This window comes from Aplidium turbinatum, chromosome 16 (genome assembly GCF_918807975.1).
Source record: "Aplidium turbinatum chromosome 16, kaAplTurb1.1, whole genome shotgun sequence".
In the NCBI taxonomy this organism is placed as follows: domain Eukaryota; kingdom Metazoa; phylum Chordata; class Ascidiacea; order Aplousobranchia; family Polyclinidae; genus Aplidium; species Aplidium turbinatum.
Genome location: NC_137487.1, coordinates 17,230,316 through 17,243,969, shown reverse-complemented (window position 1 = coordinate 17,243,969; position 13,654 = coordinate 17,230,316). Strand labels below are relative to the sequence as shown.

General features: G+C 37.5%; 1 protein-coding gene across 1 annotated transcript; it reads right to left on the bottom strand.

Annotated features, from left to right (window-relative positions):
* Window positions 1-1,807: 1,807 nt before the first annotated feature.
* On the bottom strand, window positions 1,808-13,353 carry LOC145785663 (inositol monophosphatase 3-like). Its single transcript, XM_082597349.1, has 7 exons — window positions 13,274-13,353; window positions 11,883-12,085; window positions 11,084-11,230; window positions 7,569-7,734; window positions 5,789-5,884; window positions 5,151-5,309; window positions 1,808-4,515 (listed from the first exon to the last, which is right to left on the bottom strand). Exons 1-7 carry the CDS (start codon window positions 13,302-13,304, stop codon window positions 4,274-4,276), a joined length of 1,044 nt encoding a protein of 347 aa, XP_082453475.1. The 5' UTR covers window positions 13,305-13,353; the 3' UTR covers window positions 1,808-4,273.
* Window positions 13,354-13,654: the final 301 nt, after the last annotated feature.

Genomic DNA, 13,654 nt, shown 5'->3' with positions numbered 1-13,654 from the left:
ATATTTCCCTGCTACTGTAATATTTTTGTTTCGATTTAGTTGTGCTAAAGCAAAGAAATGGAAGAAAACCGGTTCCACAACATAAATTATATTAAATATTTTTTTTGAAATGCTATTGTGAGTGTTTCCCTGGTCAAATGGTTTAAGGTTTAGACTTGACAAAAAAACTATTGATTTGTTTTCTATTTTAAACTAAAGTTTAAATCGAAAAGTAGCTGATGGTGGATGAAGCAAATGTGGCGCCTCTTTGTTACCGCCACGTTGGGGAAAACGTTGCATTACTACTGCAGCCGCTATTTTAACAAGAATGTAGCGCCGCTACATATATCTAAACGGCAGCAGTAGCCGAGTGGTTAGCGCGTTGGGCTCGCAGTCGAGAGCCTGCATGTTCGACTCCAGCCACCCGCACTTGCTGTTGTTTCTCTAGGCAAGAAACTTTACGATAATTGCCTCTACCCAGTGATCGATTTCGAGTAGTGGGTAGTACCAAATTAAAGTCATAAGTAGAGTAGACAACCGGAAACAGACATTGCAGCGTGGGTCAGGTGTACGTCGGAAGGCGTACACCGATGCATAGCGCTCAAGTCCGCTTTCCCGCAATGCAGGATAAATATAATAAAACAAAAATCTAAACATCATCTATTCAGCGTCTGCAGACGATAAATTAATGCAAAAATGACGGGTTTTTCTGTCTGGGATGTTTTTTCTGTCTTGGATGAAATCAAATTCCAGCAGATTGCAAAGTAAAGCCGCAACTAAGCAAAGTCAATTGTAAAGCCTCAAGCCTCTACAAGTATGCGAAACTTCTAGGATTAAGCTGTTGAAGAAGCTTTCCCAGTCCGAGGATAAAGAAAGATTCAATCAATGAAATGAGTAGCTAACTTATGTTAGGCCTACTTCAATGTAAATGTTCAACCAGTTTAATTAAATTTATGTTTGATTGAAATCCCTAAACAACAAAGCAACCGTTTTTTACATGGATTCAACGTCTGTTGTCTGTCTGGGTTGTTTCTATCGGAGCGTAGCCCTAGCGGATTCACAAATTTGCAGCAGTGGCCGAGTGGTTAGCGCGTTGGGCTCGCAATCGAGAGCCTGCATGTTCGACTCCAGCCACTCGCACTTGCTGTTGTTTCTCTGGGCAAGAAACTTTACGATAATTGCCTCTACCCAGTGATCGATTTCGAGCAATAGGTAGTACCAAATTTAAGTCATAAGTAAAGTAGACAACAGGAAACAGACATTGCTGTCGGCTGCAGCGTGGGTCAGGTGTACGTCGGAAGGCGTATACCGATGCATAGCGCTCAAGTCCGCTTTCCCGCAATGCAGGATAAAGATAATAAACAAAAAAACTAAACAGTTGTAGGGCATGCCATAGTAGGCCAAAGTTAGAGTTAGTTTTTTTCGCGCACATGTTTTTTTCTGCACAACCGCGCCCTCGGTAGGTGTCGAACTATCGTCCTTCCGATCACTTCGGCACAAAATAGCAGTTACCAGAAACCACTAGTTCAGCCCAGTAAGTTGACAGGGCCAGGGGGGTCCTTTGGAACTCACAACTATTTCTATAAACCTTCCAAAAGGCCTGGGAGAAAAGAAAATCACAAACTATTGTTAGAACTTTATTGTTTTTTTGTGTGACCTCTAATTGGTACCGTGCCCAAATTAATCTCTACGCCCTGTTCAGACACGCGCGTTCGGTCGCAACAGCTTGAACCGTCTGTTTCTGCTCATTTAATCGCATTTCGAATAAGTTAACATAATTTGAAAACAATTTCACCTCTTAGGAGCAAAATGGCTGGAACGTTTATTAGATTGATCTGATCAAAACATAAAAAGCTCGAAACCATCATCGCCCAAATTTGGTTTTGTCCCCAGTAGTGGCGGTGGCAGATTCTTTCCTTGCAGCGTAGATACGAACAAATGTACGCTAGATACAAAATATGCTCAGTTTCGAATACTAAATTGTTGTCATCTGGACATAATTTTAGGCGACCAAAAGCTTTTCTAGATAAGACAAAGTAGCTTTTTAGTAATATGTTGAAACACTTTTCACCCATATAAAAGTTTATTTCGTAATTGATTTTCCTATCGCAAAAAGGCAATTAAAGTACAAATTAATAGAGCAAATGTGGACCTCAAGCACTAAAGCGTAGCATACAAAGCGATCTAAAATAACAATACAGTATATCATACAAAACGTACATGCAGAGGCAAAAGTCAAATAGTCTATGCGTCTACAAACATAAAAAAGGATTCATAGCCTATGCGAAGTTACTCTACCGGCCTATTAAAAGTAGGCTACTTTGTTTCTGTGCCGGGTTGGGAGCATGGGTGCACTTTATAAAAGTTTGTAACTTGGTTAAAAAAAGTCTGCGAAAAGATTTATACCTCGAGTTTGGTATTAGTGCAGAGTAGCTGCTTGACAGAGCACACTAGGTACGCAACAGTGATATCTTTAATCAGTTCGCAAAACTAGTCTTTTTGACATAAGTTTAACGTCTCGGGCCTCTAAACTCCAGGCGGCCATGGCCGCCGAGAAGTCGTTAAATAGTCTCCGAAACGACCGCGCTGGTAGGACGTTTGGTTGCCGGCTTCCACAAGCACACATTTCTCCACTCGGATTTGTGCGTGAATTTTTTTTTTCTTTACTCGTACTCGCAACTTTTTTCACAAACAAGGCAAAGCCTCCACACGCCGACGAGAAACATTGCTGATGAAAGTTTAGCAAATAGTCTGAGCGTCGACCTACAAAAACTCGAAGACTAGCTGTAGCCTACACCTACTTGGAAAGCATTCAAGTAGGCTACAACCACAAACATGTTTCAGGGCCTTGTTTGTGTTGTTCTTACCCGAGTGAACGCAAAAATACGATATTAACTAATGGATTTCTAAAAACACAAATTTTTAACGGATTTTGTTTATTTTGAATGCCTGGCGCGAGTATTTGGCAGCCGGGAAGAAGCTCTGGTAGGCCATGCTTGGACGTCGGAAAAATAAAGGAGCTTAGAGGCCTGCGTCTGCTCAAGTTATTTGTACATATTTGCGTATCAAAGTATACGAACTTCACAAGGTAGATAATAACGATCTGTTTTAGCCTGATGCTGCGAGTTTTCTGTGGTAGGAGCGGATAGCACTAGCTTTCAGAACACAGTTCCCTGGTAATGTGCTATGACAAATGTATAAGGTATATGACAAACTATACGAAATTAGACACAAATGGCCAGTGGAGGAGCACTTTTAAATACGCTTGCGAACGTTGGCACAAAGACAATTTTAAACGTTTCAAGAGCACACGGCTGTTTGTACAGTGCATCATCATCCTCCAATTTGCTTTAAAAAAGCCTGATCTTCATCCCGAAACATCAGGGTTGACTAGTTGCAATTATTAATATACAGTGCATATTAATAATAAATTATCTGTATATCACTAAGCTACGAGAGAAATTTTTTTCACGACTATGAACGCAAAAACTGACCACTTACGGATACTCACTGGTGCAGAGAGTGCTCAGAGTCTTAGCTAAGTAGAACATTTACTTTCTATCACGTTGCCTTGGTTACAGCGGATAATTTTTTTGTTTCGACAAATAATATGGAACCATCAAGAGTAAATAGCGGCGGTCGACGCCACGTGATAAATCGCTAGGCACCCGCCAACAGTGGACTGTGTATTGATCCTTGTGGTGCTTTATAGTGCGTGCACCATTTTGATGCTTAAGCAATACGTTTACTTACGTTTACTTGCGAATCAATACAAGTTAGTATTCCGATAAAATGGGCTCGTAGTTGGACAATTTTGTGAAAATAAACACTGAAATCTGTTAAAATCCAGGCGAGATATTTTCTCATCAATTACTGCATATGATTCGTAAGTATCGGCTCAAATGTACAAAGTGTTCAAAGAGAAGCGATCATGAAAAAACGGCCCAGGACACAGTGACACTGCCACAATAGCACGCGGCACCGGTCTGTACTATGATATAAAACCTACAGATTTATCGAGGGAAGATCAAAACCCTAGTCACATGGTTTCAACATAAAACCGAAAAGTTAAAACTAAGCAGAAATGCACCGCAAAAACGTACAAAAATCTCTAACGAATCAAATGGTATATCAAAAACTGCATGACCTAAGCTTTATTGATGTTCTACAGTAAAAAGCGCACTGTTCTCAACTTCTATCACCGGTCGACAACCTGTAAGTGGTGAATTAGCCATTGCATTTAGAGTTATATAAAGTGCTGATATAAATACACATCATTAAATATATAATATTATTACGGGACCGCTCCCAAATGCTTAAGGTAATCATCATGATGGTGTAGCGACGCCACCAGACCTCCTTCGTTCTTGTAATCATCCCCGTTGGAAAAGTCAATGTCTTTCCCTTTCAAAGTAGTCATCCTCCCTCCCATGTGGTTCAGGATGGCATTCCCAGCGCAAATGTCCCATTTCTTTATAATCGTTGTGTGAACGTAGACGGATGCCTCGCCTTTGAATAAGGCGAGGCTCTTGTAACCTACACAGCATGATGCATGTAAGGCAATTGCGGAAACGTCTTATTGATTATTTGAAAATCGACAACTGATAGACCCCGCCAGACCCCGTCCTACCCTGATTCTAGGAAATGAGACGTAAAACAGGAAGAAGAATAAGATAGCTAAAAAAACAACATCTGAATTAGATTAATAACCTTGCACTAACAATTCAAGTGGCATTGCAGAATTCAATCATAATGTGAATGCTAAAACAAGGGAATAACTTTGTAATCGCCGTGGTTTACCTATTCTCTCTACTGGAGCTGTAACTGGTACAAAACATCTCAAAATAGAACAGCTAGGTTCATAACTTCGTTTCTATTTCCCTTACAACCATGCAAATGTCCCTCTGCATGTTTGTCGTTCGTTCCGCATTATCAAAAGCATAGTAGTAATTTGTGCTTGGATGTTGAGTTGTGCCAATCGCAGATATGTGTTACTAGCGCTATAGAAAGCGGACAGTGTTAGCAATCGCAGTATAGAGGCACAGCGTAGTATATTACCCTGAACCCACTCTTTTGCTGAATGCTAAGCAGGAATAAAATACCATACCACGTAGAAAGAGTCATTGATATGACCAGATAAGGTGTCGAACTCATGCCTTCCGATTACATACCAGCTCCACCAGCAGGGATTATAACAGCGTCTTCTCCAAATGCTTTGTGGGCAATTTCTTTGACTTCGCCAGAATGCGATCTTGAAACGATGATAGAATGGGCGCCGTCCTTGGTGGATTCGTCCTTTATGTTAGAACCATGACCGACCCAGGACCAAACTAAAGACAAGTTTTATATTTCAAATAGGCTACTCACTTTGAGAAATGCATTTAAGGCTAAGTTAGATCTACTACAGTGACTACACCATGCCACATAGTCACCGAATACAACAATGGGTCGACCAATCATTTCCTCTGCACGGTGCAAGACTGTTTCATGCATCAGCATTAGACGAAAAGCGCCATGCCATACTTGCTTAGTATCAAAAACGTCATTGACAATGGCTCACCTTCGTAACCAATTCTCTTACAAGAAATTTGGTCGTAAATGTGAAGAAAAGCACATGTGTTTCAACATATAACAATCTGTAGCACTTGGATTTAATAGTGGATAAAGTAGAAATACTCCACCCTTATTCACATGGATTGGATAACAATGAAAACAACATTAGCTTTGAATTGGAGCGCGTTTAATCTCAGTATAATTTGTTAAATAAAAACGCAGCACATGAATATTTCCAAACGTTATCAAAACTTACAAGTCTTGTCCTCAAAAGGTTTGTGAATAATTCCAATCACAGGTTTCCCTTTTACAGCAACACATACCATGGTGGTGACGAATTGTAGAAGTTTCTCTGTGAAACAATCATAGTAACAATGAACCATCAATCATGGCGGGATCAGTAGTTTTCAGAGACCAGATGATGACCCCATAATCTACTTTATCGCATAAAAATTAACAATCTCAACCAATGAAAATCATTGCTTCTCTTGACTAATTGTATATTGCGGTGAGTTATGCATTATGCAATGCTCTTGTTTCACGCCAATTGAGCACTTTCCTGGTAGACATCTTGCTGTTGCATTGCTCGTAGCTCACCGCTCCAGCAGTTTGAGCACATTGGCAACGTGGGTGAAAGTGTCAATTGTGGTTTCTAACGTACCACAAATGGAAAATAGCCACGCTAAATTACTTAACGTAAGTAATAAGGTAGAGTGCCGAAGAGACCCTTAGGTCGAAACCAGGGCTGTGGAGTCGGAGGGTTGGAGGGATTTTGGCGTTTTCGGAGTCGAAGTCGTTTAAAAAAGCCGACTCCGCTTGATACAAAACAATAAACAATAAAATTTATATATTATATATTTGCAATTTTGTTTCAAAATATTGTTTGATGTTTTCACTATTGAGCTCGACAACTTCATCAGAAAATTGAAGTGTTTGTTCTTGTTGGTTTTTCTAAAAGTCGCCGTTTTAATTTCGATCACAACTTAAAGTGAAATTAAATTTAAAAAAGAATGAAAAAGGACAAAATCTTTAAAAAAAATCTAGCAACACTGAAGCCAGAATCGGCCAGTAGTAAACCGAGGAGTCGGAGTAGTACATATTTCGCCCGACTCCGCAGCCTTGGTATAAATATTGGCGTCTTATCTGCAGTTGATTTAACTTTAAAACATGTGTCCTTGCAACCAATTAAAAAAATATTTAATCTTTAAATTTAAAAATCAAATGCTTCTAAATTAAAGTGCGTAGTGAAAAGCCAAAGCAATGCGAGCTCTTTCTAAAGACAACGACAAATTAAGTTTCAACTGCACTTCAAAGATAACCAAATGTAAATTTATTATCTTGGGGTATAACCGCACCATGCAATGAAAGAACAAATTATCAAAGGCAACGCCTACGTCTTGTCGCATTCATCAAATGATCGTTAGCAGTGAAAAACCCAGCCACGGAGTACAGCTGAAAGATTGGATACAGCATGACAATATCCCTGCCGGTTTTAAACCAATTGTTGCAATAAATGGGAGACAATCGCACGCATTTCCCCCAGGAAACTGAAATGACACGTTTCAAGAACAGCTACAATGCTACATATTGAAGCCGTGGAGGGGACAGAAATCAACACACAGAAATCCGCATTAACTCAGTGAAAAGCACAAGAAAGTTTGGCAAAGTGAATTTGTGATTAATCGGATTCGCCCAAATGCTAACATGATAATGTAATAATATACGATTTACCATACACATTTGAAGCAAAACTTCACAGCTGGGCCCTTCGTAACGCTAACTCCAACGAACATGTTGTAGTGGCCAGAGAGAAGCTGGGTTTACAAGCTTTCTTTCTCCACTAAACCATGATAATGATCACTCCTGAAAATGCATCTCCCTAATTCAGTATAAATCAACCGGTTAAATGGCATTTCCTCCACCAGGCAATCAGCCTACCCAATTGCTCATAGGCTCAAAGCTGGTGGCACTTCTTGGAACGTCGGTTATACCGCCGAATACTAGGTGGTTACTACTGTATGATTGTCGCAACATACCAGTGTATTCTTTAGTGGCATCAAGGGGATCCACCCAAACAGTGATGTCACTAACATCCACCATCTCTTGTGGATTTGAAAGTAACTTTTCAACTTCGGGATTGGAGAGTGGAAGGGAAGCAATGTCATCAGTGACCGACACATGCTCTTTTTCCTCTGAAACTACCTGAAAATCAAACGAAAAAGCTAATTACAACAAAATATAGAAAAGTCATTTATAATGCATTTGATAGCCTACGCCAGTACATTACTGCCCGAAATACATAGACAACACAGACATTAGACAACGGTATTTTCTGTATTTCAAAATACATTGTTTAACTGTCTTTTGTTTTAACAGCACAAAGCTTCAACAAAGCGGCATGCGAGAAAACAATATTTTCATGATAAATCATGCAAAGAAGTTTTGTATACATAATAATCTGTGATAGCAAAGTGATAGTTGTCCAATGTCCAATTGTCCATTAAAGGCCTCTAAGCTCCCAGCAGCTATCACCGCCAATGAGTCGTTAAATGGCCTCCGAAACTACCGCGTCGGTATGCCATGTTTGTTTAGTCGCTGGCTTCTGCAAACTACACTTCTTCACTACGTTGGTAGTTGCATGTTTTTCCACTCCAGTTCGTATTTCAAACTTTTTTTTTCCACAGGTGTTTGTGTATAGTGTTGGGCGATATTGAAAAAAACAAAACGATACGATATTTGAAAAAATACTCGATATTTCGATACTTTTCGATATTTTTGTTCTAATTAAGAAAAGAGTTTCTCAGTCTTCGAAATTAATATTGGCAACTGCCAAAGTGATTGCTGACGCAGATGCATGAATGGCGCATTAGCGTCGGCAATAAAAATGCCAACGCCACATGAGCGCTTGTAAGGTTAGTGTTAGACATTCTTCCCAGTCGTTATGCCACAGCCACAGATTTGTTCCTTAGTCAACACTCTGATTAGGGTGGCTCGTTTTTGAACTTTTTTTTTTAATTCTCTCGGGGTAGTGGGGAAATGTTGCCAATGAGTGAGAAAACACTCATCACAAAATTTGAGATTCGTAACAAATTGTCTTCAGCCTCCTCATGGGGCTCAAAAATCGAAAAATGGGGTCAAAAACGCAATTTTTTCCAAAAATATTTTTAGTTTGGGTAGATACAATATTGTTTAGATATATCTAATTAACCTAAGAAAAAAAATTGGAGTCATTTGAAGTATTCCTTCAGCTTCCTCACAGCTTCTGAAAATTTCGATTTTGCTAAAAATTTTGCATTTTGTGGGTGGTTACAAAATACATAATTGCGTTAGACATTTTGCCAGCTATAAAACGTCATTGCATTTCTCTTTATAGACCTGCCCTGAGCTGTTGCGTCATTTTTTAATGAAAATGGGTTAATTTAGTAAAAAAAAGTGACGTCTTTTATTTGAATTTACGTCACTGACGAAGTTTGTAGTTATGTAATCACAAACAAAAATGCAAATTTTTTAGCAAAACCAAAACTTTCAGAAGCTGTGAGGAAGCTGAAGGAATAGTTCAAATGACTCCAATTTTATTTTTTAGGTTAATTAGATATATCTAACAATACTGTATCTACCCAAACTAAAAATATTTTTGGAAAAAATTACGTTTTTGACCCCATTTTTCGATTTTTGAGCCCCCATGAGGAGGCTGAAAACAATTTGTTACGAATCTCAAATTTTGTCATGAGTGTTTTCTCACTCATTGGCACCATTTCCCCACTACCCCGAGAGAATTCAAAAAAAAGTTCAAAAACGAGCCACCCTAACCCTGATGGAGCTCTGCGAAAGAGGCGTGTGGATGGGTATCAAAGCACGAAAGCCACAAAACGTGGACGCTTAATTGCGAACGGCAAAGACAGTGTAGATTTACATCCAAGCGATGAGCCTCTTGATGTGTCCGATTCCAGTGATGACACGACAACCTTATCCTCCGATACAGCATCTGATGATTCCGATTCTGACATCTAGTTCTTCATCAAACAAACTTTGTGTTGCTCGCAGTATCCCAATTGTGTCAAAATTATGTTACGGTAGTGCATACGTAAATCAAGGAAATCTTCTCGCAGGGAGCAATTAATTTGTTACTGGTACTTGGTTGAGAAATTAACGTTATATTATGATAATTCAACGTCGCTAGATGTCGAATTATTGTAACCTGTTTTTTTTTTTTAGCAAAATGTTTAAAAAAAAAAACGTTTCTCAGCGAAACTTAATGCTGTAGCTAGTCAGGAAGTGCAAATTTTGGTTTGTATCAATGTATCAGCTACTTGATAGAAAATATTTTCATCAGAAAAAATGACCGAAATAAATAAAAAATGACCGAATTTTTTCAAGTCATTTCGGACAAACGACCGAAAAGTCTCAGCGAAAAAAAACCCCAGAATGTAAAATAAACGTAAATTTCTTATTAGGCATTGTTGCGACGCAATAAAACCCGCCAGGAAAATTAAATTGATTTGTGCTGACTCGAACGTTGAATCAACCCAAAATTAACTTACTTTTCTTCCCCGTGAGTTATTCAACGTGAATTACCGTAACAGCGTGCGTATCCCGTGGTTCGCTTTATCGCTGCTTTTGGTATTATTACATCACAACAAATGAAACAGTGCGGTCGTGATAGACTACTCGAGTATATTTTTCGCTTCTCGTTTTACATGTTTTGGTACAATTTTTTTTGTAATAAGCGTTCACAGCAATTGCCGAGGCAATTTCAACTTTTGCCGTTTGGCCTCGGCAACGTTTTTGTAGGGGTTTGCAGTTACGAGTTAGGGCTGTAATAGTTAAAATATCGAACGATATTGAAATAAATATCGATATTGAAAAGATATCGTATCGTATCGAAAATTCGATATATCGCCCAACACTATTTGTGTATGAAAATTTTTTCTTCTCACTCACATTCGCAATCTTTTAGCCTGAGCGTCGACCTATAAAAACTCGAGAACTGACTCTAGTCTACTACACCTACTTGAGAAGCAATGCATTTTACAACTGCAAATATGTTTTAAGGCCTTATTTACGTATTCTTAGCTAAGTGAACGCAAAAACAAGATATTAACTGACTTAAAATTAAAAACAAGATTTTTCAACGGAATTATTATTTTGGCTGCGGGGTGCCAAAATTCGGCAGCCGGGAAGAAGCTCTGGTACGCTATACTTGCCTACTTGGTCGTCGGAAAGATAAAGGAGCTTAAAGACCTGCATCACGAATGAAAATGTATCAATAATTAGAAAGTGCTACAATATATACTTCAAACAAATAAAAATTCTGTCAAGTTAAAAAAGAATATTTCGACAAGATGATTTGATTTGGCTTGTGACAACGGAATATGAATACGGACAGTGCCTTGTTTGTTATAATTGAAATCTCATGTATGTGTGCTTGTATAGCAAGGAAACATCGATTTTACAGAAAATCGTAGAAGTTTTCATCACACAAATAACATATGCGCCTGTTTACAATGAAAATAAAAAAACAACTAAATTCAACCAAATTAAGGAAAATCACCTTGACATTGGGAAACTCCTTCTGAAAAGACCCAACCATGGCTTTGTGCGAACGTAGATCACCCTGAGTAAGGGGGTCGTTAACGCCTTCTTTGGTTTTTCCTTTACTTTTTTCATCAAGTTGTTTAGATTCATAGACATCCTTCACCTAGAGAACGGACCAAACATGAAACCAACTTTATGTTAACAGTTCTGAAGATGATGTTTTTTTACAGCATTGTGTCCAACTGAAAGTTTTTCAATTTTCAATACATTTCCTGTTTAAACTTTTCGGCACATGGCAATTTTTATCATTATTGTTAAAATCATTAAGTCAAAATCGTTAATCAAGAAAACTTAGTCACATAAAGCTATATAAGCAGTGTAGGCCCAATAAATATGTGGAAAACTAACTTATGGTGTGATGTGACTTTTTCCCGATAAATGCAACATTTTTGAAAAAGTAAATTTCATATTTAAGAACAGAAAAAAATTTCTCAGACTCCAGAGCGTTGTCAAACTGTCCTGTCACCTTTTTTGGCATTGTGTGATTGCTCTCACCACTCGGCTATGCAACTGTCATATAAATATATTTTGCAGTAGTCTACCATACTAACAACTGCAAAAACTACACAGATACTGACTTTACTGTCAGGCACTCTGTTTTAATATGCACTAGCAAGGCTGCATGTTTTCACAAGCATGTTGAAAGTAATGAAGTGAAATGACAACAAATTTTTTTTACATTGCATGGACACTTCCTTGAAACTACACTGTAGTATTAGTGATTAGTTGTTGTTTGTAATATCTTTTTTACAAACCTCTTTTCCACCTCTTTCAGCAATGGTTATACCAGCTATAAGCAACCTTTGTAAGTCAACATGTCTAGATATCAAGGTAGTGTCATCTTGTTGCATAACAACAACTTCAGATTCATATTCTTTATTCATAGAAGCGAAATAGTAAACAGAGCCAAGTATCAGTATAACAACAACAGCTATACCAACTGGGGAAGGACGTATTCCTAAAAAATATGCAAAATGAATGAATAAAACAGTGAAAGAAATTATATGATATATCTTTAAATGTATATATACCGGTACAATTACAGATAAATCAAATATAGTTATTATTATCTAAATCCTTAACAGCCTGTTTCACCTTTAACGGATCATCAGAAGATCTTATTCAAATAGAATTCTATTTGATTCTATTTTATAGGATTCTATTTGAATAAGACCTTCTGATGATCCGTTAAAGGTGAAACAGGCTGTTAAGGATTCAGATAGTAATAACTATATTTGATTTAATTTGCTCTGCTTTGCTTTTTTGCTTAGCATTGAGCACTTTTTGTAGTATTATAGTTTTTTTATTGTTTTTACAATTGGATTGATAAAGGTGGATTGTATACAGATATATTGAATTTTTAATAAACTTTTATAATGACTTAGAAGTCATTGACAGTGGCACTACTGTTAGTGCTACTGTTACACAACTGAACTACTGTTACAACAACTAAACTGCCATACTGTTAGAACTACTGTTACACAACAAAAGTCACTGCACGAAAGACTCGACAAAGAAGACTGTTTTGTTAGGACATAAATTGACTAATTTACAGGAAGATAACAGGTCCCATTATTTTAGAGCACCGGTATATATATCATCAATCATCATGCATGCGCAATTGCGCATTAATGTGCTAGCATGGGATACATGGGATTTATGTCGATGACAAAAAAAAATATTGCAAAATAATTTCAAATTTTTGAAAGAAATATTAGTATATAACTTATATACCGGTACTTGAATATACAAAGTTAAGTCAATAAAGTTACAAAATATATGCCATAGCAACTTTTTGATGTAGAGGCTAATTACCGTATATATATAGTTTAATTTTCGATAGTGGCTATATTTAGGATGCCTTTTACCACGGTCTGCGAGCAAAGAGCTTTGAATAATGGCATTGTTGCCAAATAAAAAATTCTGGTCTCAAATTTCAAAGCTGAAAAAATTCCAGGTTAAGATCTGCACAGAAAATTTTTTAAATGACAAGTTTTTGTCTTGAATGCCATTGAAAATTTCTCAAATTACAATAGAATTCCTTGTCTGGCAACATCCATGGCAAAAAGCGCCAAAAACATAGCCACTTTACTTTAGGTAAAGTTAAAATTGTTTACAAAAATAGCAATGCAATGACTCTAATTACCTGATGGAGCCATGGTCCTGGTATAATACATATAAAAAAACAACTTAAATATTGTATCACAGTATGCCAACCAACTTTGTTGTGCTGAAAATATAAAATGCTAAAATGAAAATTTATTATATAGCCTGTAAGTACAACAAACTACCCTAAGCAAACAGCCAGTACTTATCAGTAGCTTGAAGGTGGTCTTAAATAGGCCTATAGCCTATGCATAACGACAATCACTAATCCAACATATTTTGATGCTAAATCATTTTTTTTGATTTGCAGTGTTTTCAGTTATGCAACTTTTATAACAAGTGCTCTGTATGATATACTGTATGTTTTTTGCTGTTTACTGGATTTGAAACTCCATTGACTTTTGATTACATTGCATCAGAA